We start from the raw sequence: 26,977 nt of genomic DNA, 5'->3' as shown, positions 1-26,977 counted from the left end.
TGCCTTCTTGACTACCTTCTCCACCTCTGTTGCCCCTTTCAGTGACCTGTGGATCTGTACACCTAGATCTCTCTGACTTTCATTACTCTGAGGGTTCTACCATTCACTGTATATTTCCTATCTGCATCAGATCTTCCAAAATACATTACCTCACATTTGTCCGGATTAAACTCCATCTGCTGCCCAAGTCTCCAAACAATCTAAATCCTGCTGTATCCTCTGAGAGTCCTCATCACTATCCGCAATTCCACCAACCTTTGTGTTGTCTGCAAACTTACTAATCAGACCAGTTACATTTCCTCCAGATCATTTATATATATGCTACCGTGCTACCGTGCCATACACCCCACCCAGCTACAATGCACTGTTTTAATAAGACCCAAGAGTAGATTCAGGATGTCACTCTCAGCACAAGCATACTAGATATTATAGACTGTAAGATCCACAAACTCTGCCAAGTTGACTGCAATTTAACAGGTTATTATGGACATTAAACTGTGGGCGATATTCGACTCTGCAACAAATATTTAGTTAAACACGGACCTGAATAAGGAAACTTTGCAGCCACCTGTGAAGTTTAAATGTCTCGTTGTGTCAGGATGAACCAGCATTTGAGGAATATGAAATCTCTGGATTGTTGGTCTCCAAGTGCCGTATTGAACACAGGAGAATGAGCTCGAATTGGGACAGAGATAAGCGTGAGTGAGTATCGTAAACTGCTATTGTAGTGGGGTGTTCTGGGTCTAAGAGTTTTAACTCTGCAGTTAATTGTCAGGGATGCAGCATAATAAACCCTGAACAAAGCAAATATGTGTGTGAGAAGCATCTGAAGCACCAGGAACCAGCTGAACCAGCAGAGCTGAATGTCTCCCAGTGCAGCCACAGTACTGAACTTATTCCAGCTTCCAAGTCCACCTGAGAACCAACCTCCAGGCTATTCATCTACAAGAAGTTTCAGAGCCTCATGAGAATTACTTGCTTCTAAAAGCGCTTCACTCCAACGAAAGTTGCCCAGTGAAGCAGTTGAGGCTCCTTCATTAAATGTTTTTAAGATAAGGATAGATAGTTTTTTGAAGAATAAAGGGATTAAGGGTTATGGTGTTTGGGCCGGAAAGTGGAGCTGAGTCCACAAAAGATCAGCCATGATCTCATTGAATGGTGGAGCAGGCTCGAGGGGCCATATGGCCTACTCCTGCTCCTAGTTCTTATGTTCTTGAAGGATCAGTTAAACAAGAAGACAGTGATATAAAGATTGCAATCTACATCTTCAACTTGATCTGTACCTAATTCCTGTGTACGTGTCAGTGAGTGTGAAAGAGACGAGAGACTGAGAAGTTCAAACATCCAGGGAAATAGTGTGACAATAAATAAACTCCTTTCCTTTAAAAAATCACCAGTACGCCTGCTGCTGAAATGTATTTAAAATAAAGAAAAATCACTCTGAAGGTAAGAAAATATCACACAATCATCGTGAAAATGGATTGGAAAGGACCACGAAATGTAATCAACCTTTGGAAAAACCCCTTCAGGTCGCTATACAGAGGCTGCAGACTCTCACACTGAATGTCTACGTGATCCAGAGGCGCCTCCAGGCTACAAACATCAGCTTCAGCCTGGGCGTGGGTGAAACTCTTTAAAAACCTGATATTATGTTTTCCAACGGGCACTAGGACCTGGCTGGGAATAGAAACCTTCAGGCCCCGCCCACTAGCTGTTGCGTCACCAAGACGCCAGCGCATGCGCTCTGCTTCCCCGGTGAAGCACGATGGCGGCTGTGAACCAGGGCCTGGTCCCGGGAGAGAGAGTTGACCGGCGGTGATGTGACCTGAGGATCACCGCACCTCAGGCAAGGGGCCAGGTTGGGAAGGCGGTGCCTTCAGGAATAACTGGGAAGGTGATGTTTGGTCAGTTGCTGCAGTCTGTGTAGTGAAGGTGCTGTCACAGTGGTGTGAGGTGAGGAAGTACAGGATTATCACCCAGCAATGATCAATTAAGGGGAATGTAAATCCAGCTCAGGCTGCTTTCAGATTGGAAAGGGAGTTAAGGTGTGTCCTTCGAGCTGGTGAATGTTGTGGCTTTGGCACTTTCTCTATAAAGTCCTTCTCATTCATTCCCCCTCTTTACAGCACGGATAGAGGCCATTTGGCCCATTCATAATAATCTTTAATATTATTGTCACAAGTAGGCTTACATTATCACTACAATTAAGTTACTGTGAAAAGCCCCTAGTCGCCACATTCCGGCGCCTGTTCGGGTACACTGAGGAAGAATTCAGAATGTCCGATTCACCTAACAAGCATGTCTTTCGGGAATTATGGGAAGAAACCGGTGCACCTGGAGGAAACCCACGCAGGCACGGGAGAATGTGCAGACTCCCCACAGACAGTGACCCAAGCTGGAAATCAAACCCTGATCCCTGGTGCTGTGAAGCAACAGTGCTAACCACTGTGCTACTGTGCCGCCCATAAGATTATTAGATTACTAGCTCTGGACGAATTGTGTCCCAGGATGCTGTGGGAGGTGAGGGAGGGATTGCAGCGGCTCTGGCCCAAAGTTTTAGTTCCTCCCTGGCCACGGGAAGAGTTGCTAGGGGACGTGAGAATAGCTAATGTGATCCTACTATTTAAGAAAGATGGTAGAAGGGGCGGCATGTGGTGCAGTCGATAGCATTGGGACTGCAGCGCTGAGGACCCAGGTTCGAATCCCGGCCCTGGGTCACTGTCTGTGTCAAGTTTGCACATTCTCCCCACAAAACAAAGATGTGCACGTTAGCTGGATTGGCCATGCTAAATTGCCCCTTAATTGAAAAAAATAAATAATTGGGTACTCTCAATTTAAAAAAAAAAAGAAGAAAGGTTGCAGAGATACGCCAGGGAACTGCAGACTAGTGAGTCTCATGTCAGTGGCAGGGAAACTATTGGAGAAAATTCTGATGCACTCTTCTCTCCATTTGGAGAGGTTTGATCAGGAATAGTCAGCATGACACTGTCAGAGGGAGGTCATGCCTAACAAATTTGATTGACTTTTTTGAGCACGTGACCAGGTGTGTACATGGGGGTGGTGCAGTTGATGTAGTTTACATGTATTTCAATAAAGCCTTTGACAAGATCCCACATGGGAGACTTGCGAATGACTCAAAGATTGGCCGTGTGGTTTACAGTAAAGTTGAGTGTCTTGGGTAACAGGAAGATAGAGACGGGATGGTCAAATGGGCAGAAAAGTGGCAAAATAGAATTGAACCCTAAAAAGTGAGGTGACACACTTTGGAAGGGGTAATGTGACCAGGAAGTATTCAATAAACAGCATGGCACTGGGAAGTTCTGAGCAACAAAGGGACCTTGGCGTGTTCGTCCAGAGATCTCTGAACGTGGAAGGACAGGTTAATAGGGTGGTGAAAAAGGCATATGGGACATTACTGTGAGCATTATTGCTCCCCACATTATAGGAAGGATGTGATTGCAGACAGTGCAGAGGAGGTTGCATGGGATGGAACATTTAAGTTATGAAGAGAGTTTGGATAGAACAAACAAAGAACAGCACAGGAACAGGCCCTTCGGCCTTCCCAAGCCTGGACCTACCATGCTGCCCACCTAACCTAAAACCTTCTAATCTTCGAGGGTCCACATCCCTCTATTCCCAACCTATTCACGTTTTGTCAACATGTCCCTTAAATGTCACGATTGTACCTGCCTCCACCAGCACCTCTGGCTGTGAGATCCCGGCACTCACTACCCTCTGTGTAAAACGGTAGCATAGTGCTTAGCACAATTGCTTCACAGCTCCAAGGTCCCAGGTTCGATTTCCGGCTTGGATCACTGTCTGTGCGGAGTCTGCACGTTCTCCCCGTGTGTGCGTGGGTTTTGTCCGGGTGTTCCGGTTCCGTCCCGCAGTCCAAAGATGTGCAGGTTAGGTGGATTGGCCATGCTAAATTGCTCTTAATGTCCAAAATTGCCCTTAGTGTTGGGTAGGGTTACTGGGTTATGGGGATAGGGTGGAGGTGTGGGCTTGGGTAGGGTGCTCTTTCCAAGAGCTGGTGCAGCCTCTATGGGCTGAATGGCCTCCTTCTGCACTGTAAGTTCTATGCAATACTCTATGAAAAAAAACTTCCCTCATACATCTCCTCCAAACTTTGCCCCTCACACCTTAAACCTCGTGTGGTCTCGGTGGTGTTGTCGATAGTGTGGAAGGATGTAGCAGATTACAGAGGGATATAGATAAGCTGCAGAGCTGGGCCGAGAGGTGGCAAATGGAGTTTAATGTAGAGAAGTGTGAGGTGATTCACTTTGGAAGGAATAACAGGAATGCGGAATATTTGGCTAATGGTAAAGTTCTTGAAAGTGTGGATGAGCAGAGGGATCTAGGTGTCCATGTACATAGATCCCTGAAAGTTGCCACCCAGGTTGATAGGGTTGTGAAGAAGGCCTATGGAGTGTTGGCCTTTATTGGTAGAGGGATTGAGTTCCGGAGTCGGGAGGTCATGTTGCAGCTGTACAGATCTCTGGTACGGCCGCATTTGGAGTATTGCGTACAGTTCTGGTCACCGCATTATAGGAAGGACGTGGAGGCTTTGGAGCGGGTGCAGAGGAGATTTACCAGGATGTTGCCTGGTATGGAGGGAAAATCTTATGAGGAAAGGCTGATGGACTTGAGGTTGTTTTCGTTGGAGAGAAGAAGGTTAAGAGGAGACTTAATAGAGGCATACAAAATGATCAGGGGGTTGGATAGGGTGGACAGTGAGAGCCTTCTCCCGCGGATGGATATGGCTGGCACAAGGGGACATAACTTTAAACTGAGGGGTAATAGATATAGGACAGAGGTCAGAGGTAGGTTCTTTACGCAAAGAGTAGTGAGGCCGTGGAATGCCCTACCTGCTACAGTGGTGAACTCGCCAACATTGAGGGCATTTAAAAGTTTATTGGATAAACATATGGATGATAATGGCATAGTGTAGGTTGGATGGCTTTTGTTTCGGTGCAACATCGTGGGCCGAAGGGCCTGTACTGCGCTGTATTGTTCTATGTTCTATGTACCTGTGTCTCCCAGTAATTGACTCTTCCACCCTGGAAAAACGTTTCTGACTATCTTCTCTGTCCATGCCCCTGATAATTTTGTAGACTTCTATCAGGTCGCCCCTCAACCTCCGTCGTTCCAGTGAGAACAAACCAAGTGTCTCCAACCTATCCTTATAGCTAATGCCCTCCATACAAGGCAACATCCTGGTAAATCTTTTCTGTATCCTCTCCAAAGTCTCCACATCTTTCTGGTTGTGTGGCGACCAGAATTGAATACTATATTCCAAGTGTGGCCCAGTAAAAGTTCTATAAAGCTGCAAAATGACTTGCCAATTTTGAAACTCAATTCCCCGGCCAATGAAGGCAAGCATGCCGTATGTCTTCTTGACTACCTTCTCCACCTGCGATGCCACTTTCAGTGACCTGTGGACCTGTACACCTAGATCCCTCAGCCTGTCAATACTCTTAAGGGTTCTGTCATTTACTGTATATTTCCCATCTGTATTCGATCTTCCAAATGCATTACCTCACATTTGTCCAGATTGAGCTCCATCTGCCATCTCTCTGCCCAAGTCTCCAACCGATCTATATCCTTCAGAATCCTCTGACAGTCCACATCACAATCCGCAATTCCACCAACTTTGTGTCGTCTGCAAACTTACTAATCAAACCAATTATGTTTTCCTCCAAATCATTTATATATACTGCAAACTACACAGGTCGCAGCACTGATCCCTACGGAACACCACTAGTCATAGCCATCCATTCAGAAAAGCACCCTTCTACTGCTAACCTCAGTCTTCTATGACCGAGCCAGTTCTGTATCTATCTTATCAGCTCACCTCGGATCCTGTGTGACTTCACCTTCTGTACCAGTCTGCCAAGGGGCTTACTACCTTCATCAATCATCTCCGTCACTTTCTCGAAAAACCCAATCAAGTTAGTGATTGTGATCTCTTTCACAAACCGTGCTGCCTCTCGCTAATATGTCCACTTGCTTTGAAATGGGAGAAAATCCTGTCTCGAAGAATCCTCTCCAATAATTTCCCTACTACTGACGTAAAGGTCATCGCTTGTAGTTTCCTGGATTATCCTGTATTTTCCTTTCAATTTTCTGGGCTATCCCATAGGCTTGGAGCCAGGAAGACTGTGGTGGGGGGGCTGATTGAGGTGTACAAGATTATTAGGGGTTTGAATAGGGTGGATCGGGAGCAGCTGTTCCCCTCAGTTGAAGGTCAGTCACGAGGGGACACAAGCTCATGGTGAGGAGCAGGGGGTTTAGGGGGGTTTTGAGGAAAAACCTTTTTACCCAGAGGGTGGTGACGGTTTGGAACGCACTGCCTGGGAGGGTGGTAGAGGCGGGTTAAAAAGTACCTGGGTGAACACTTGGCAGGTCATAACATTCAAGGCTATGGGCCAAGTGCTGGCAAATGGAATCAGGTCGGTCAGGTGTTTTGCGAGTGTCGGTGCAGACTCAATGGGCGGAAGGGTCTCTTCACTGTTGTTGATGATACAAAGTTAGATGGCATAATGGACAGCCCAGATGATGGCATAAAATTGCAAGGAGATATTGACAGACTAGCTGAATGGGCAAATTTGTGGCAAATGGAACTCAATGTAATTGAGTGTGAGGTTATCTGTTTTGAACCAAAAAAGAATAGAACAGAGGACTTTCTGAATGGAAAGAGGTTAAGTTCAGTGGATGGCAAAGAGACCTGGAGGGTTCAGGTTCATAGACCCCGAAACTGCCAGGAACAAGTGCAGAAAATAATCAAAAAGGTGAATGGAATGCTGGCATTTACATAGAATCAGAGAACATACAGAGCAGGAGGAGGCCATTCGGACCATCGAGTCTGCACCGGCCCTTGGAAAGAGCACCCTGCCTAAACCCACACCTCCATCCTATCCCCACCTAACCTTTTGGATACTAAGGGGCAATTTAGCATGGCCAATCCAGCTAACCTGCCCATCTTTGGACAGTGGGAGGAAACCGGAGCACCCAGAGGAAACCCACGCAGACACGGGGAGAAAGTAAAATCTCGACACAAGACAGTCACCCAAGGCCGGAATTGAACCTGGGACCTTGGAGCTGTGAGGCAGCAGTGCTAACCACTGCGCACCCATGCTGCCCATCTGGAGAATTGGAGTATAAAGACTCGGAGGTTATGCTGCAGCTGTACAAGACCCCACTTGGAGAACTGAGAGCAGGTCTGGGCACCACACCTTCGGGAGGATAATTTGGCCTTGGAGGGAGTGCAACACAGGTTTACTAAGACGATACCCCACAATACCTGGTCTAAGGGGGTTAGGTTACGAGGGGAGATTATACAATTTAGACCTGTTTTTGCTAGAATTTAGAAGGTTAAGGTGTGATCTGATTGAAGTATTTAAAATATTAACAGGGAAAGACAGGGTAGATAAAGATAAACTATTTCCACTGGTTGGAGATGCTAAAACCAGTGATCATTGTCTAACAATCAGGGCTAGACCGTTCAGGAGAGATGTTAGGAAGAACTTCTTCACACACAAGGTTGGAGAGGTTTGGAACTCTCTCCCACAAACAGCAGGTGAAGCTGGATCAATTGTTAAGATTAAATCTGAGGTAGAGTTTTGTTCAGCAAAGATATTAATGGATAGTTAGGTCACAGATCAGCCTGATCTCACTAAATGGCAGGACAGACTCGAGGGGCTGAATGGCCTACTCCTGTCCCTATGTGTATTTCTGTGATTCTGAAATTCAGGGAACACCGTGACAGGGAAAGAGTCCGGATTAGAACCTGAGTTCGTCCGAGCTGCAAACCATCCCTCCAGATCCTTGCCCTTCATGGATTTAATGAAGGCCAAGGCAATAGTTGGATTATTGAAAGACTTGACGGAGTTGTTGGATACCATTTTTCGGGTTGCAGGATAAAGCCTGACATAATTCACTCCCCACATGTTTGACCTGCCATTGAACTTCATTGAAGCCTCGATGCTTCGTTTGTGTTGCTGCCGAAAAGTCCTGGAAGAAGTAACTCCTCACTCCTTCCTGGAGCCAGGTGCCACCTCGCCATTCCCTCTCCAGGACATTCTCTCAAGTTGTGGAAGTGAATGATTACAGGCCTGGGATGAAAACTATCCCTCGGCCTCAAAGACCGATGCACCCTTTCTAATTTGAAACGCCCAGGCTTCACATCCAGCTTGAGAAAACGTGGCAGTCGGTCCTCGAAGAACCTCACGGGAGCCTTACCCTCCACACTAAATGGACAGAAAAAAATGTAATTTATGGGCGGTAAGGTAGCACAGTGGTTAGCACAGTTGCTTCACAGCTCCAGGGTTTCAGGTTTGATTCCCAGCTTGGGTCTATGCGGAGTCTGCACGTTCTCCCCGTGTCTGCGTGGGTTTCCTCCGGGTGTTCCGGTTTCCTCCCACAGTCCAAAGATGTGCAGGTTAAGTGGATTGGCCACGATAAATTACCCTTAGCGCCCAAATAAAAGGTTAGGTGGGCTTATTGGGTTACGGGGATGGGGTGGAGGTATGGGCTTGGGTGGGGTGCTGTTTCCAAGGCACAGACTCGATGGGCCGAGTGGCCTCTTTCTGCACTGTAAATTCTATGATGACCATCTGACAGGCCGACAACTCGGATGTCCTTTCTCCGACCCTCAGTCCTCCAGGACCTCCGCCATGCCACTCGGCTGGTTGTCAAAGGATTGAATTCTTGCCTCCATCGAGGAGGCATCTTGCTGAATGTTCAAAATTCTCTCCTCCGGATCATCGAACCTCTTCATGGCGTTTTGCAGCTGGGCCTCATGAGGACACAGATATTGAGCCAGCACACTCAGCCTCTGGTCAATAACACGGATAATGTCGGCAGTCATCATTTTCACTGCCTCCCAGAGCCCCGGAAACCGCGGGGTCGAGAGATCTCCTGAGGGTCAGGCCGCCATGTTGAAAAGGCGGCTCCATTCCCGCTGAATCCACCTGCGCTGTTTTATCAAGGCATTTCTTCACTTTTACTGGCATAATCTTACCAATCCGAACCCTGAAGTCTTCCAGGGACACGATAACAAATAATGAATTCAAGAATTAGATAGATGAGTGGCGGGCTATCAGGATAAGTGTCAGATTATAAGTTAGTGGCACCAGAACCTGCGGAAAAGCAACTACTCCCGCACCCTTATCACATGCCTGATACCCACCCCCCCCAACCACAGACAGATTTCTGATTGAGGGTGTCGAGCGTTATGGGGTACAGGCAGGTAAATGGAGAGAAAGCGGAGTTGAGAAGGGATTTCTTTACTCGAGGATGTGGTGAAGCTTTGGTATTCCCGAGGATTCTGGAGATTCAAATAGTCATCAAACATTTTCAAGACACAGAATAATAGGTTTCTAGGTATTGAAGAGGTCAAGGGATATGGGGATAGTGTGGGAAAATGCTGCTGAGGTAGATCAGCCAATGATCCCATTGAATGGTTCAGGTTTGATGGACCGAATGGCCGACTGCAGCTCATATTTGTTGTGATCTCCTGGACAGGAAGCTGTGAGCTTGGATCTGTCAATCAGCCTGAATCAGCACCTTCAGGAGAATAGGGAGGGTGAATATTAGATAGAGCAGAGTGAGAATGGAGGGAAAGTATCTGGGATGGAGATTTACAGCTTTTGGGGAATAAGAGAGAGGAAAAAATGTGACATAGAAACTAGAATTGTTTATTTTGAGTTTCTATCCTGTACTGACAGTGCTGAATTTTGTAAATTGTTTTTACAGGATATTAGACAAAGAGGAATTACAGACAGAAATCTCAAACGTCACGTCTCGATCTGACAATCACTTCTTTCCTTGGAACCTCAATATCATCGGGCTTTGAATCTAGAAGGAAAAATGTTTACCCAAACTGTCAGCTAGAGATTTCAGACATCAGTGTGACAGGAAAAAGCACCGAGACCCACACAACACATACCCGAGTGAGAGTGTTTCAGTGAACTGACTGTGGAAAGAGCTTCAACCAGTTACACAGCCTGAAAAACCATCACGCCATTCACAGTGCGGAGAGACCCTACCCGTATTCTGAACTGATTGTCAAACCTGGAGAGACAGGAGGAGACCCAAAACATGGAGAAACCGTGGAAATGTGGGGACTGTGGAAAGGGATTCAGAGTCCCATCGCAGCTGGAGATTCATCGACGCAGTCACACTGGGGAGAGGCCGTTCACCTGCTCTGTGTGTGGGAAGGGATTTACTCAGTTATCTCACCTGCGGACACACCAGCGAGTTCACACAGGGGAGAGGCCGTTCACCTGCTCTCAGTGTGGGAAAGGATTTACTCAGTTATCCACCCTGCAGAGACACCAGCGAGCTCACACTGGGGAGAGGCCATTCACCTGCTCTCAGTGTGGGAAAGGATTTGCACATTTATCCACCCTGCGGAGACACCAGCGAGTTCACACTGGGGAGAGGCCGTTCACCTGCTCTCAGTGTGGGAAAGGATTTGCTCAAGGATCCCAGCTGCAGACACACCAGCGATTTCACACCGGAGAGAGGCCGTTCACCTGCTCTCTGTGTGGGAAAGGATTTGCTGAAGTATCTACCCTGCGGAGGCACCAGCGAGTTCACACTGGGGAGAGGCCGTTCACCTGCTCTCAGTGTGGGAAAGGATTTACTCAGTTATCTCACCTGCAGACACACCAGCGAGTTCACACTGGGGAGAGGCCGTTCACCTGCTCTCAGTGTGGGAAGGAATTCACTCAGTTATCTCACCTGCGGACACACCAGCGAGTTCACACTGGGAAGAGGCCGTCCACCTCTCAATGTGAGACGGGATTGCATGTTTCATCGGACCTGCTGTGACACCAACAATTTCACAATCGATTCCAGGGGTTGGATTCTACTGTTATTGTTTCTGCTCTGCATCCAGGACTGCATTTTGTTCATTCTGACAGGTGGTCAGTGGGGATGGTCACAGGGTGATAGAATCTGGGGCTGGTTTAGCACACTGGGCTAAATCGCTGGCTTTTAAAGACGACCAAGGCAGGCCAGCAACATGGTTCAATTCCCGTACCAGCCTTCCCGAACAGGTGCCGGAATGTGGTGACTCAGGGCTTTTCACAGTAACTTCATTGAAGCCTACTTGTGACAATAAGCGATTTTCATTTCATTCATTTTCACCTATTTTCTAATATACCAGATAGGTAAAATAAGGCTATTTAGTATAAATATTAAGCCCCAGTTTTAATACCCATTTTAAATTAAGGATTTCAGCACTCATAACCTCAGGTCATCTCAAAACACATAGCTACAACAGAGACACAAAACAGCCTGACTTATGCATAATTTCATTGTCGATTAAAACAGCACTTTTACTGAGCTGAGATGAGAAAGCCATTGTTCTAACAAATACATGTTCAAGACAGTGTGATATTAAAACACAAGCTGTACCAGTTATCACTCCAAGGACAGGGCAGGCACCATTAAGGCTCTATTGTCCACCATGTGGATATTAACGAAGTCAGCAGTTTGAACTGGACTGGATAATAAAACAGAATCACATTCCATAACATACGCAAATATTCAGACATGAAACATTTAGAACTAATGTTGCACATTGAGGATTGACAGCTAACCGTCGAATCAAATACATTTGATTTTAATCCAAACCAATTAGAATGACATAGAGGTGTAGATAGATGGCTAAAGACTGATATGATTTCCTATAACCATGATGGTCCGTGCGGCCATCTTTATTCATGAATCACCTATACTTTGATCTAAACTATTCGCTGTCTCTATTTTTAATACTTTCACCTTTCCACTCTAACTCTTAAAGTAAATGCAAGCTGTTTTGCCGTAAGCAAGAAACCATTTCTGTATTATTTTGAAAGTTAAATTGTGTACAAGTTGCTCCTCTTTAAGTCCTTTTGCTAGCCGGACTTATCAGAGAATAAGATTTAAGTGACTCCTAATTATAATCAAATAGAGGCAATAAAAGATTCTTGTTTGCGTCCGAGAAGTTTTGACTCAAATTTCTACTGAGTTTTAGTGTCGCAAGCTCCTCACTAAATCGCATAGGAGATCTCTACAGAGGGTTTCTTTCTGCTGGACTGGCCGGTCTCACCACTTTGCCTCCAGTGGGTTGATGCTCTTTGAGCCTTGTTGCTAATACCTGGCTTCAAATTGCACAAGGATCAAACAGTGAAAGGATGTTTGGAAGTTTGAAGCTATTTAGTTTCCATTTCTGTTTCAAACCCCCCAAAGCGTGCCACGTGGCCATGGAGATTGGTCCTGGTGGTTACATGGTTCCTTTGTTTAAGTTATCTGGATGTCCCTCACAAAAGGAAAGTATCAGGTTATGAGGGGCAAGTTGTCTGAGGTGGACTGGGAAACTGATTTGTACAGGGAATACCTAATATTTAAGGAATTATTACATGTTTATCAGGGGGTCGGTTAGCTCAGTTGGCTGGATGGCTGGTTCGTGATGCAGAGCAAGGCCAACAGTGAGGATTCGACTCCCGTACTGGCTGAGTTTATACATGAAGGCCCCGCCTTCTCAACTTGGTCCCTCGCCTGAGGTGTGCTGACCCTTGGGTTAAATCACCCCCAGTCAGCTCTCTCTCTGTCAAAGGGGAGAGCAGCCTATGGTCCACTGGGATTTTTGTGACTTTTATTTTGCATATATACAACAAATATAGATTCCTTTAAGGAACAAAAATCCAACAGGAAAAGTGATGCAACCTCAGCTAACAAGAAAAGTTAAAAGATTCCATTAAATGCATTCGAATTCAGCAAAGGAGGACCAAGAAACTGATGAGAGCAAACTGGTGAGAAACATAAAAACTGACTGGAAAAGCTTCTAGAGGAATGTGAAAAGGAAAAGATCAGCAAAGACCAATATGGGTCCATTCCAGGCAGAGACATGTGAGTTTATAATGGAGAGTAAAGAAATGCAGAGAAACTAAACAATGTGTGTCTGTCTTCACAGGAAGATACAGAAATTGTCCCCAAAACACCAGAGAACCAAGGGACTGGCAGAGATTAGTATTGGTAAAAAGTCATACTATAATTATTAATGGGGTTGAAAGTGAATAAAACTCCAAAAGCTGATGATCTACATCTCATTCTAAATTCTCTTGACTCTACCTGGAATGGACAAACCTTTGTCTGAGCCAAACGTTTCCTTTTTACGTAGCCACAGAAGCTTTAACTCCATTTTTATGTATTTTGCGAGTTCACATTCTATTCTATTCTCCTTTTTTTCCTCTGTGTCTTGTTTGAAGAACGGAATAAATCCTCAGGAATGAATCATCACTTTGGACAGGTTCTGAGACAATTAAGTTTCGACTTCCAGGACAGAATAACTATAATCGTGGAGTGTGATTTTAGATTGTGTAAAAGGGCAAAGTCCTAGTTTATAGTTAACTGTGTAGGTTTCCAAGTTACAGTAGCTTCTAGTTTGTTGTATTAAAAGTCATAAAACTTGAAGTCCCGTCGTGTGATCCTTTAATTTGTTGACTGGGAATTTTATAAGAAGTTGCTGACCTTTATGGGGGTCCTTATCCACAAGTTTTGTCTTCCTATTTGAACCTCTGGTACCTTTCTGTCTCTATTGCTCATGTCACTGACAGCCAGGTGATGGAGCTGAGGGCTGAATTTAGCTGAGAATAACGGGGACTGTTTCCCAGTTGGGAAACTGCCATGGGCGTCGCTAATAGAGACAGGAAGGTTCTGGAGGACTGACTGGGAACTGGACCTCCAACCAGTCAGGGTTCGGGGGGTGGGGAGGTGACCGGGGCTGATGGTGATGTGACCCCCAGGGTTCAGTGGCCCCGTGTCCAAAGCGGGGAGTCATGGGAACAGGGTACAGAGGAGCCGAATGGAAACTATTTGGGATCAGAACATTGTGAACATCCTATTACTCAGGTTGTCTTTGATCCACAAGTAATTTACTGTTAGTTTTTTTTAACCATGTTCTCTTTCATCAATAAACTTTTAACAGGAAAATATTTGAATTAGTTGGACTTTTCCTGATTAAATTTGTTCACTTCAGGAGAGTGGGTGAGAGGGGTTGACAGGCTCTTTAACAGAAACTGAGTCCCTCTGAGGCAATTGGCAAAGGAGCCAGAGGGGGAGAGAAGATTTGAATTTTCTTTGACACTGTTTCAAAATGGGTTCAGAGAATCAGTCTGACTGACTAATTTATCAAGGTTCTCTGAGGAAGTAACAAGGGATGTCAATAAAGGGGAACCTGTGGATGTGCTTTATCTGGATTTCCAGAAGGTATTTCCCAAGGTGCCACATCAAAGGTTATTACACAAAATAAGAATTCGTGGTTTGGGGTCGACATATCAGCATGGATAGAGGATTGGTTAGCGAACAGGAAGCAGCCACTAGGTATAAATGGGTCATTTCTGGGTGGGTAAGATGTGACAAGTGGAAGTCACCAGGATCAGTGCTGGGCCCGCAACCATTTACAATCTATATGAATGTGATGGATGACGGGATAGAATGTATGGCGGCTACATTTGCTGATGGCTCAAGGATAGGCAGGAAAGTAATTTGTGAAGTGGATACAAGGACTCTGCAAACAGGTTAAGTGCGTGGGCAAAAACCTTGACAGATGGAGCAAACTTGGGAAAATGTGAATTGTCCACTTTTGTCTATTATTTAAATGGAGAGAAATTGCAGAACTCTGAGGAATAGAGGGATCTGGTGCCCTGGAATCGCAAGTTAGTCTGCAGGTACAGCAAGTTATCAGGAAGATCAATGGAATATTGTTTATTGCAAAGGTCCTGGAATATAAAAGTCGGGATGTTTTGCTGCAGTTTTCCAGGGCCTTAGTGAGACCATGGGCGGGATTCTCTGATCCGGAGGCTACATGTTGACACCGTTGTAAACACCGTCGCGTTTCACGATGGCGTCAACAGGCCCTCAGGAGCAGTGATACCGAGTCCCTCAGTAGGCCAGCACAGCACTGGAGCGACTCACGCTGCTCCAGCTGCCAATGCCGGCGTCAAATGGGAGCCGCGGGTCTGCGCATGCGCAGTGCGACCGGCGCGAATGTGTGCATGTGCAGTGCAACCGGCGCGAATGTGTGCATGCGCAGTGTGACCAACACGAACGCGTGCATTCACACGGCTTCCTTCTCCGCACCGGCCCCAACGCACACATGTTGCCGGTGGGATTTGAATTTTTTTTTTTTTTTTTTTTTTTAAACAGCCCCTCGACCCATCCTGGGCAGAAAATCTCTTCGGAGAATCGGCAGACCGGCGACGCACGATTTGAGCCCTGCCTGACGATTCTCCAGCCCAGCATAGGCTGAGAGTACCCCCCCCCCATATCTAAAGCACGGTGTAAGTTTGGGTCTCCGTATTTCAGAAATGAGATAAGTGCATTAGAAGCAGTAGTGAGAAGGTTGACTCACCAGAATCCTGGAATGAAGGGGTTATCCTCTGAGGAAAGGTTTGACAGGTTGGGCCTGTATCCATTGCAGTTTAGAAGAATGAGAGATGATCTTATTTGAACACGAGACACTGAGCGAATTGACAGAGAGAATGCTGAGAGGATGTTTCCCCTTGTGGCAGAGACAAGGGGATACCGTTTACAAATCAGGGGTCTCCCATTTAAGATGCTGATGATAATTTTGCTCCCTGATGACTGTGGGTCTGTTCCCCAGAGGGTGGTGGAGGCAGGGTCACTGAATCCTTCAAGGCTGAATTTGTTTGATTCTTGACTGACAAGGGAGTGAAAGGGTGGAGAAGGAAAGTGGAGTTGAGACCACAATCAGATTAGCCCTGATTTCATTGAATGGTGGAGCAGGCTCGAGGGGCCGAATGGCTGACTCATGCTCCTAATTTGTATTGATGCTCAACACCCCCGCTTTCCCAAACTCTGAAACGATTCACAGTGATAACCCTTATTGGTGGCAGTGGTTAGATTTTATTCAGTATAAATAAGAGCTGACACAGTCTAATGTCTGAGCAGTAGTATCAAAGTGCAGCAGCATTACCATTACACTCTGGGTAGAAGCACCATCTCCATTGATTGTATTAAAGTCAGTTTCTCTCTGGAGTGTGTGTCAATGCCTTGATGATGTCACAATGTTGTCTCAATCCCTTGGACACATTAACCATTTCATATCATAGAATTTACAGTGCAGAAGGAGGCCATTCGGCCCATCGAGTCTGCAAGGTTCTTGGAAAGAGCATCCTACCCAAGGTCAACACCTCCACTCTATCCCCATAACCCAGTAACCCCGCCCAACACTTAGGGCAATTTTGGACACTAAGGGCAATTTATCACGGCCAATCCACCTAACCTGCACATCTTTGGACTGTGGGAGGAAACCGGAGCACCCGGAGGAAACCCACGCACACACGGGGAGGATGTGCAGAGTCCACACAGACAGTGACCCAAGCTGGAATCGAACCTGGGACCCTGGAGCTGTGACGCAATTGTGCTATCCACAATGCTACCGTGCTACCCACCATTTCAGCTGCCATGAAATGAAATTAATTAAATTCATTTCACCATGAATTTAAACTTGCTGTTTTTCACAAGTAACAAATCACATCTGCACGCTCACACTGCTATCCCAAAATCATGTCACACATTCTGAACTCTCAGATGTGCTGATGAAAAGACCAAAGTGAGTCTGTCATTCTTATCTCCCCCTGTTACGGTGCTGATATTTTATGTTGCGTCTGGATTTCTTTATAACAAAGTTCATGGACAAGGATGTAAACATTTCCAAGAGAAAGTGATCAACTCATTCATCCCATCTACACATTCCAGACATTCACTGGAATTTAGGTGAATACCAGATTGATATATCTCATTCAGACACACCCGAGGGAAAGTATTCCAATTCATTTATTGTCCAGGACAATATATTCACAATATCTTTAAAACAGAAATTGAACGTTCCTATGTGATTTCAGACATTAACTTATTCTGTTTGTTCTTTATAGTTGATGTCAGGCTGGGGATGTTCACATTGGAGCAAAGGAGGTTGAGGGGAGAGTTGATAGAGGTGGACAAGATTATGACAGGTTCAGATAAGGTGGATAAAGAAAAGCTGTTCCCATTCGCTGAAGGGCCAAAAATGAGGGGGATACAGATTTCATAGAATTTACAGTGCAGAAGGAAGCCATTCGGCCCATCGAGTCTGCACCGGCTCTTGGAAAGAGCAACAGGTTTTGGGTAAAAGATGCAGAGGGAATGTGAGGGAGAATATTTTAATGCAGCGAATGGTAATGACCTGGAACTGCCTGTGAGGAGGGTGGACATGAAGACAATAGAAGATTTCAAATGGAAACCAAATGGGCATCTGGGGATCTAAACTTGCAGGGCTACAGGGATAGATGGAACTGACTAGTTTGCTCCAGGGAGCCAACAGGGAATCAATAGGCTGAATAACCTCCTCTGATCTCATGACTGATCTCAAAATAACAATTGCAGCTGCTCCAGTCTCCCCAGCTCACTGAAGTCCCTCATCCCTGGTCCCATTCTCGTAAATCTCCTCTGCACCCTCTCCGAGAACTTCACATCTTTCCTAAAGTGTGGGGCCCATATATAGGGTTCCATTCTAGAGGGATCGAATTGAAAAGCAGGGAGTTATATTCAACTTGTTTAGATCCAGGGCTAGACAACACTGGGAACACTATTGTCAATATTGATGATCTCCATTTAGGAAAGGAAATAGAGGCTCTGGAAAAGGAGCTCTGCTGCACAGAAGGGCGGGAAAAAGAGTGGCAGAGCTATAGTGATAGGGGATTCAATTGTAAGGGGAATAGGCAGGCGTTTCTGCGGACGCAAACGAGAATCCAGGTTGGTATGTTGCCTCCCTGGTGCAAAGGTCAAGGATGTCTCGGAGCGGCTGCAGGGCATTCTGGAGGGGGAGGGTGAACAGCCAGCTGTCGTGGTGCATATAGGCACCAACGATATAGGTAAAAAACGGGATGAGGTCCTACAAGCTGAATTTAGGGAGTTAGGAGTTAAACTAAAAAGTAGGACCTCAAAGGTAGTAATCTCAGGATTGCTACCAGTGCCACGTGATAGTCAGAGTAGGAATGACAGGATAGCTTGGATGAATACGTGGCTTGAGAGATGGTGCAAGAGGGAGGGTTTCAAATTCGTGGGACATTGGGACCGATTCTGGGGGAGGTGGGACCTGTACAAATCGGACGGTCTGCATCTGGGTGGGACTGGAACCAATGTTCTCGGGGGGGTGTTTGCTAGTGCAGTTGGGGAGGGTTTAAACTAATGTGCCAGGGGGATGGGAACCGATGTAGGAAGTCAGTGGGGACAGAAACAAAAGGCAGGAAGGGAGAGTGTGTAAAGCATGACCAGAGAAAGCAGGGCAGAGAGCAAGGAAGGTCTACATTAAACTGCATTTATTTCAATGCAAGGGGCCTGACGGGCAAAGCGGATGAACTCAGGGCATGGACGGGCACATGGGACTGGGATATTATAGCTATGACTGAAACATGGCTAAGGGAGGGGCAGGACTGGCAGCTCAATGTTCCGGGGTACAGATGCTATAGAAAGGATAGAACAGGAGGTAAGAGAGGAGGGGGAGTGACGTTTTTGATTAGGGAGAACATCACGGCAGTACTTAGAGGGGATATATCCGAGGGTTCGCCCACTGAGTCTATATGGGTGGAACTGAAAAATAAGAAGGGAGAGATCACCTTGGTAGGACTGTACCACAGGCCCCCAAATAGTCAGCGGGAAATTGAGGAGCAAATATGTAAGGAGATTACAGATAGCTGCAAGAATAATAGGGTGGTAGCAGTAGGGGACTTTAACTTTCCCAACATTGACTGGGACAGCCATACCATTAGGGGCTTGGATGGAGGGAAATTTGTTGAGTGTATTCAGGAGGAATTTCTCATTCAGTATGTGGATGGACCGACTAGAGAGGGGGCAAAACCTGACCTCGTCTTGGGAAATAAGGAAGGGCAAGTGACAGAAGTGCTAGTGAGGGATCACTTTGGGACAAGTGACCATAATTCCATTAGTTTTAAGATAGCTATGGAGAATGATAGGTCTGGCCCAAGAGTTAAAATTCTTAATTGGGGCAAGGCCAATTTTGATGGTATCAGACAGGAACTTGCAGAGGTAGATTGGGGGAGACTATTGGCAGACAAAGGGACGGCTGGTAAATGGGAGGCTTTTAAAAATGTGTTAACCAGGGTGCAGGGTAAGCACATTCCCTTTAGAGTGAAGGGCAAGGCTGGTAGAAGTAGGGAACCCTGGATGACTCGAGATATTGAGACTCTGGTCAAAAAGAAGAAGGAGGCATATGACGTACATAAGCAACTGGGATCAAGTAGATCCCTTGAAGAGTATAGAGATTGTCGAAATAGAGTTAAGAGGGAAACCAGGAGGGCAAAAAGGGGACATGAAATTGCTTTGGCAAATAATGCAAGGGAGAATCCAAAGAGATTCTACAGATACATAAAGGGGAAAAGAGTAACTCGGGACGGAGTCGGGCCTCTTAAGGATCAACAAGGACATCTATGTGCAGAGCCACAAGAGTTGGGTGAGATCCTGAATGAATATTTCTCATCGGTATTCACGGTGGAGAAAGGCATGGATGTTAGGAAACTAAGGGAAATAAATAGTGATGTCTTGAGAAGTGTGCATATTACAGAGGAGGAGGTGCTGGAAGTCTTAAAGCGCATCAAGGTAGATAAATCCCCGGGACCTGATGAAATGTATCCCAGGATGTTGTGGGAGGCTAGGGAGGAAATTGCGGGTCCCCTAACCGAGATATTTGAATCATCGGCAGCCACAGGTGAGGTGCCTGAAGATTGGAGAGTGGCGAATGTTGTGCCCTTATTTAAGAAGGGCAGCAGGGAAAAGCCTGGGAACTACAGACCGGTGAGCCTAACGTCTGTAGTAGGTAAGTTGCTAGAAGGTATTCTGAGAGACAGGATCTACAAGCATTTAGAGAGGCAAGGACTGATTTGGGGCAGTCAGCATGGCTTTGTGCGTGGAAAATCATGTCTCACAAATTTGATTGAGTTTTTTGAGGGGGTGACCAAGAAGGTAGATGAGGGCAGTGCAGTAGACGTTGTCTACATGGACTTTAGCAAAGCCTTTGACAAGGTACCGCATGGTAGGTTGTTGCAGAAGGTTAAAGCTCACGGGATCCAGGGTGAGGTTGCCAATTGGATTCAAAATTGGCTGGACGACAGAAGTGGTTGTAGAGGGTTGTTTTTCAAACTGGAGGCCTGTGACCAGTGGTGTGCCTCAGGGATCGGTGCTGGGTCCACTGTTATTTGTGATTTATATTAATGATTTGGATGAGAATTTAGGAGGCATGGTTAGTAAGTTTGCAGATGACACCAAGATTGGTGGCACAGTGGATAGTGAAGAAGGTTATCTAGGATTGCAACGGGATCTTGATCAATTAGGCCAGTGGGCCGACGAATGGCAGATGGAGTTTAATTTAGATAAATGTGAGGTGATGCATTTTGGCAGATCGAATCAGGCCAGGACCTACTCAGTTAATGGTATGGCGTTGGGGAGAGTTATAGAACAAAGAGATCTAGGAGTACAGGTTCATAGCTCCTTGAAGGTGGAGTCGCAGGTGGACAGGGTGGTGAAGAAGGCATTCGGCATGCTTGGTTTCATTGGTCAGAACATTGAATATAGGAGTTGGGACGTCTTGTTGAAGTTGTACAAGACATTGGTACGGCCACACTTGGAATACTGTGTGCAGTTCTGGTCACCCTATTATAGAAAGGATATTATTAAACTAGAAAGAGTGCAGAAAAGATTTACTAGGATGTTGCCGGGACTTGATGGTTTGAGTTATAAGGAGAGGCTGGATAGACTGGGACTTTTTTCCCTGGAGCGTAGGAGGCTTAGGGGTGATCTTATAGAGGTCTATAAAATAATGAGGGGCATAGATAAGGTAGATAGTCAACATCTTTTCCCAAAGGTAGGGGAGTCTAAAACTAGAGGGCATAGGTTTAAGGTGAGAGGGGAGAGATTCAGAAGGGCCCAGAGGGGCAATTTCTTCACTCAGAGGGTAGTGAGTGTCTGGAATGGGCTGCCAGAGGTAGTAGTAGAGGCGGGTACAATTGTGTCTTTCAAAAAGCATTTAGATAGTTACATGGGTAAGATGGGTATAGAGGGTTATGGGCCAAGTGCGGGCAACTGGCACTAGCTTAATGGTAAAAACTGGGCGGCATGGACTGGTTGGGCCGAAGGGCCTGTTTCCATGCTGTAAACTTCTTTGATTCTATGAAAGATTCCAAGAATATACCAGAACAGAGCATTTTAATCCTCAGGAAAGACTGGGACTGCTTTTCTCTAGAAAGGAGAAGACTGAAGGGTGACTTGATGTAACACGATTATGCAGGGGTTCAACAATCCAATCAAAATTTCAGGAGAAACCTCTTTCCCCAGTGAATGGTGATAATGTGGAGCTCACCACCACAGCGAGTGGTTGAGGTGAACAGCATTAATACATTGAGGGGGAAGCTGGATACATACATGAGGGAGAAAGGACTAAAAGGAGATGCTGATGGGGGGAGATGAAGAGGGGTGGGTGGAGGCTCATGTGGAGCATAAATACTGACACAGACTAATTGAGCCAACTGGCTGCAGACTCTATGGAACAGAGACAAATGTATTTATTTTAGAACTACCTGTACTGGTGGGAAACATCTCTATTCCTCCCACTGTGAAGGCCAACATACCGTTCTATTGACATAGAAAATAGAAGCAGCAGGAGGCCCTACACAATTGCAGTAAAACAGGCCCTTTGAGCCAGCTCCATCATTCATTCTGATCATGGCTGATCATCAAGTTCAATACCCTGATCCCATTTTCCCCCTATATGCCTTGATCCACTTAGCCCCAAGAGCTATATCGAATTCCTTCTTGAAATTACACAATGTTTTGGCCTCAACAACTTTTGTGACAGCGAATTCCAGATTCACAACTCTGGGTGAAGAAATCTTTCCTCGCCTCAGTCCGAAAACGTTTACCCCTTATCCTCAAACTATGACCCCTAGGTCTGGGCTCCACCACCATCGGGACCATTCTTTCTGAATCTACCCTGTCTAATCCTTTTAGAATTTTGTAAGTTTCGATGAGATCCCCTCTCACTCTTCTAAACCCCAATAAATATAATCCTAACCGACTTAGTCTCTCCTCATATGAGTCCCACCATCCCAGGAATCAGCCTGGTGAAACTTCACTGCACTCCCTCCAAAGCAAGAACATGCTTCCTCAGATAAGGATACCAAAACTGAACAAAATACTCCAGGTGTGGCCTCACCAATGCCCTATAAAACTGCAGTAAAATACCTCGATTCCTCCCGTTATGAAGGCCAACATACCATTTGCCTTCTTTCCTGCCTGCTGTACCTGTGTGCCTACTTTCAGCGACTGATGCACGAGGACACCAAGGGTTCGCTGAGGATCCACCTCTCTCAAATTACACCCATTCAAATAATAATCTGCCTTCCTATTTTTGCTACTGAAGCGGCCATCCACATTATACTGCATCTGCCATGAATGCATCACACACTCAGCTTGTCAAAATCCTGCTGAAGCATCTCTGCATGCTCCTCACAGCTCACCCTCAGAAGCCATTTGGCCCATCAAGTCTGCACCGACCCTCTGAAAGAGCACTCCACCCGAATCGACTCACCCACCCTATCCCAATAACCAAACCTACACATCTTTAGACACAAATGGGCAATTTAGCATGGCCACTCACCCAACCTGCACATCCTTGGACACTTAAGAGGCAATTTAGCATGGTTGGTGGACCTCAAAAGAGTGGCCAATCCACCTAACCTGCACATGTGGACTATGGGAAGGAACTGGATCACTTGGAGAAAACCCATAAAGTGCAAACTCCACTCAGGCAATCACCCAAGGCCAGAATTGAACCCTACATGGGATGAAATAAGTGTCCTTCACCAGCTTTTGTGGATATTTCAGTGGGAATGTGCTCTTAAGACTCAACATCAGCCCACTGGAAGCAAAGTCGGGAGACCGACCAGCAGAAAGAAACCCTCCCGCTTCACCAACTGTGAGCATGTCAGTCCTGGATGTGATTAACAGCAGCAATAACAGCAGAATCCAACCCCTGTAATCGCATGTGAACTCGCTGATGTGTCTGCAGGTTGGCTGACTGTGTGAATCCCTTCCCACAAACAGAACAGGTGAATGGTCTCTCCCCGGTGTGAACTCTCTGATGTGTCAACAGGCTAGATGACTGAGTGAATCCCTTCCCACACTGAGAGCAGAGGAATGGCCTCTCCCCAGTGTGAACTCGCTGGTGTTTCAACAGGGTGGATGAATCTCTGAATCCCTTTCCCCACACAGTGCAGGTGAATGGCCTCTCCCCAGTGTGAATTCGCTGGTGAGAGAGCAGGGTGGAGGACTGAGTGAATCCCTTCCCACATTCGGAGCAAGTGAATGGCCTCTCCCCAGTGTGAACTCGCTGGTGTTATCAGCAGCTTGGACAACTGAATGAATCCCTTCCCACATTCTGAGCAGGTGAACGGCCTCTCTCCAGTGTGAACCGGCTGGTGTGTCAGTAAGTGGGTTAACTGAGTGAATCCCTTCCCACACTGAGAGCAGGTGAATGCCCTCTCCCCCGTGTGAACCCGTTGGTGTTTCTGTAGATTGGATGAATTAGTAAATCCTTTGTCACACTGGGAGCAGGTGAATGGCTTCTCCCCGCTGTGAACTCTCTGGTGTGTCTGCAAATGGGATAACAGAGTGAACGCCTTCCCACATTCAGAGCAGGTGAACGGCCTCTCACCAGTGTGGACTCGCTGGTGTGACTGCAGGTTGGATGATCGACTGAATCTCTTCCCACAATCACAGCAGGTGTATGGCCTCACCCCGGTGTAAACTCGCTGGTGCATCAGCAGGTTGGATGAATCACTGAACCCCTTCCCACAGTCAGAGCAGGTGAACGGCCTCTCTCCAGTGTGACTGCGCCTATGTATTTCCACCTCAGACGGAGCTTTGAATCCCTTCCCACAGTCCCCACATTTCCACGGTTTCTCCATAGTGCTGGTCAACTTGTATCTCTCCAGGTTCGATGATCAGTTGAAGCCTCGTCCACACACAGAGCACGGGTGCAGTCTCTCCCCGCTGTGAATGGTGTGATGTTTTGTCAGGATGTGTAACTGGTGAAAGATCTTTCCACAGTCAGGCACACTCTCTCAGGTGTGTGCTGTGTGTATCTCATTGCTTTTCCAGCCACACTGATCCTTCCACAGTCAGTTCACTGGAACTCTCGCACTCGGGTGTGTGTTGTGTGGGTCTCGGTGCTTTTCCAGTCACACTGATGTTTCCACAGTCAGTTCACTGGAACACTCTCACTCGGGTGTATGTTGCACGTATCTCGTTGCTTTTCCAGTCGCACTGATGTTTGAAACCTTTAGAAGCTGACAGTTCGGACGAATATTTCTCCTTCTAGACTCAAAGACCGATGATATTCAGGTTCCAGGGAATCGAGTGACTGTCAGATCGAGACGTGACGTTTGAGACTTCTGTTTGTAATTCTTCCTCATCTAATATCCTGTAAAAACAATTTAGAAAATTCATCGCTGTCAGTACAGGGTAGAAACTCAGAACAGATAATTCTAGTTCCTATGGAACATTCTTTCCTCTCTTATTCCCCGAAAGCTGCAAATCTCCATCCCACACATGCTCCCTCCATTCTTACTCTGCTGGATCCCGGTGGTGTGCCACTCGACACTGGCTTCCAGTCACTAAAGCAGCCATCTGTCATCACCCTCTGGCTGCGACAGCTAAGTCAATTTTGAATCCACCTTATCATGTTACCTCTATCCCATGAGCTTTTGCCTTCTTTATAAAGTCTCTTGTTTGGGATCTTGTCAAAGGCTTTGCTGAAATCCAGCAAACTGCATCAACACAGCCGGTCACATAAAAAATAAATTCAAAATTTGTTCAGCATAACTTCTCTCTGACAATGCCACGCTGACTATTCCTGATCAAATCTTGCCCTCCAAGTGAAGACAAGTCTCTCTCCTTCTGAATTTTCTCCAATATTTTCCCTACCACTGACGTAAGACTAACTGGTCTGTAGTTCCCTGGCTTATCTCGACAACCTTTCTTAAATAGCTGTTCTCCAGTCCTCTGGCACCCCACTGTGGCCAGAGAGGAATTAAAAATTTGGATCAGAGCTCCTGCAAACTCCTCCCTCATCTCTCACAGCATCCTGGGACACAGTTCATCCAGACTTGGAGATTCGTCCACTTTTAAGCCTGCCAACACTATGTCACTCCCCACGTCAATTTGCTCAGGAACCTCAGTCTCGCTGTCCGAGTTCCATATCTACCTCCTCATTCTCTTGGGTGAAGACAGATGTGAAGTACTTGTTCAACTCCCAACCAATGTCCTCTGGCTCCACCCACAGATTGCCCCTTTGTCCCTAATGGGAACACTATTCTTGATCTAATGAAAGATCATGCTGACCTGAAACATTAACTATGTTTCTCTCCACAGACGCTGCCCGATATGCTGAAGGTTTCCAGCATTTTTTTAAAATTTAAATGATAGCAGTCCAGGTGGTGTCTAACCAGGATTTTATATATCTCAGTGCTTCTCCAGTCACACAGATACTGGAAATCTTTACCGACAAACAGAATAGACCAGAAGAAATAGGGACAGGCGTTAGCCATTCAGCCTTTGAGCTGCTCCACAATTTAATGAGATCAGAGCTTTTCTCACACTCACTAAGTCCACTTTCCTACCTTCTCTCTATTCCCCTTAATTCCCCAACCGATTAAAAACATCTCAATCTTAGCCTTGCAACTGATCAAGGACTCGGCCTCCACGTTACCCGGGGTAAATAATTCCAAGATTCAGCAGTTTGAGAGAATTCTTTCCTCATTTGGCAGTCCCTCATCTTTCCTTAAAGAAGGTGATCAAGACTGTACCGTGTTCTAAACGTGGCCTCACTGGCTGCTTGTGCAGTTGCAGCAACAGCACTTTGCTATTAGACTCCATCTTCCTTGAAATAAACAATAATAATCTTTATTAGTGGGACAAGTAGGCTTAACACTTCACTGAAGTTACTGTGACAATCCCCTAGTTGCCACACTCCGGCACCTGTTCGGTTACACTGAGGGAGAATTCAGAATGTTCAATTCACCTAACGAGCACGTCTTTCAGAGCTTGTGGGAGGAAAACCGGAGCACCCGAAGGAAACCCACCAAGACACGGGGAGAACGTGCAGACTCCGCACAGTGACCCAAGCTGGGAATCGAACCCAGGTCCCTGGCGCCGTGAAACAACAGTGCTAACCATTGTGTTACTGTGCCACCTGATAACTCAGGTGGGAGGGGGCTTTGTTTATTCTGCCCTCTTTCCCAAGGCAGCAGGAGGTGTCGAAAGAGTCAGTGGATGGAAGAGGGTTGGGAAGTGGGTGAGAAGAATGGATGGGAGGACACCAAGATCCCGCTGTACAAAAGCATTTTGAAGTTTCTCTTCATTTAGATAATATGTTGCCTTTTTATTCAAATTTGGCCCACTCACCCAACCTATGCATATCCATTAGTTTATTTCATATTTCCTCCTGCAACTTGTTTCCCCACCCATTTCAGTGTCATCTACAAATTTGGATACTGTCTATTCTATCTGTCCCATAATCATTAATATAGGTTGTAAATAACTGGGGCCTGAGAACCAAACCCTGAGGCACACCACTGGTTACAGCTTGCCGACCAGAAAAAGACAGATTAATCCTCACTCTGCTGTCGGTTGGTTAGCCAATCCTCTATCCAAGCGATATCATTATTGGTTAAAGCGCCTGACTCGAAACAGGAAATCCTGGGTTCGAAATCCAGTGGTGTCTATTCTTTATTTTAAGGACGGCACAGTAGCACAGTGGTTAGCATTGACCCGGATTTGATTCCCGGCTTGGGTCACTGTCTGTGCGGAGGCCGTACGTTCTCACCTTGTCTGCGTGGGTTTCCTCCGGCTG

At 46.3% G+C, this 26,977-nt stretch overlaps 2 protein-coding genes across 4 annotated transcripts in view; one reads left to right on the top strand and one right to left on the bottom strand.

Moving 5' to 3' along the window:
- The window catches only part of LOC140422599 (uncharacterized), a 163,355-nt gene that overhangs the window by 21,242 nt on the left and 115,136 nt on the right, over positions 1 to 26,977 (bottom strand). The window lies entirely within an intron of this gene.
- LOC140418267 (uncharacterized) lies at positions 1,754 to 11,989 on the top strand. 3 transcript variants are annotated; one of them, XM_072501735.1, is made up of 2 exons: positions 1,754 to 1,846; positions 9,757 to 11,989. In XM_072501735.1, the coding sequence occupies exon 2, from the start codon at positions 10,102 to 10,104 to the stop codon at positions 10,834 to 10,836; it is 735 nt and encodes a 244-aa protein (XP_072357836.1). In that variant the 5' UTR covers positions 1,754 to 1,846; positions 9,757 to 10,101; the 3' UTR covers positions 10,837 to 11,989. The 3 variants fall into 3 exon arrangements, with proteins under 3 accessions (XP_072357836.1, XP_072357834.1, XP_072357833.1); XM_072501733.1 differs by having other exon boundaries at positions 1,760 to 1,894; XM_072501732.1 differs by having other exon boundaries at positions 1,760 to 1,953.

The sequence above is a fragment of the Scyliorhinus torazame genome, chromosome 5 (assembly GCF_047496885.1).
Source record: "Scyliorhinus torazame isolate Kashiwa2021f chromosome 5, sScyTor2.1, whole genome shotgun sequence".
NCBI lineage: Eukaryota > Metazoa > Chordata > Chondrichthyes > Carcharhiniformes > Scyliorhinidae > Scyliorhinus > Scyliorhinus torazame.
The sequence above is the reverse complement of the archived record's forward strand: the minus strand, read 5'-3'. Positions and strand labels throughout refer to the sequence as shown.

Bases quoted from the DNA above. Each gene is read 5' to 3' on its own strand.
- LOC140418267 (XM_072501735.1), top strand. From the start codon at position 10,102: ATGGAGAAACCGTGGAAATGTGGGGACTGTGGAAAGGGATTCAGAGTC.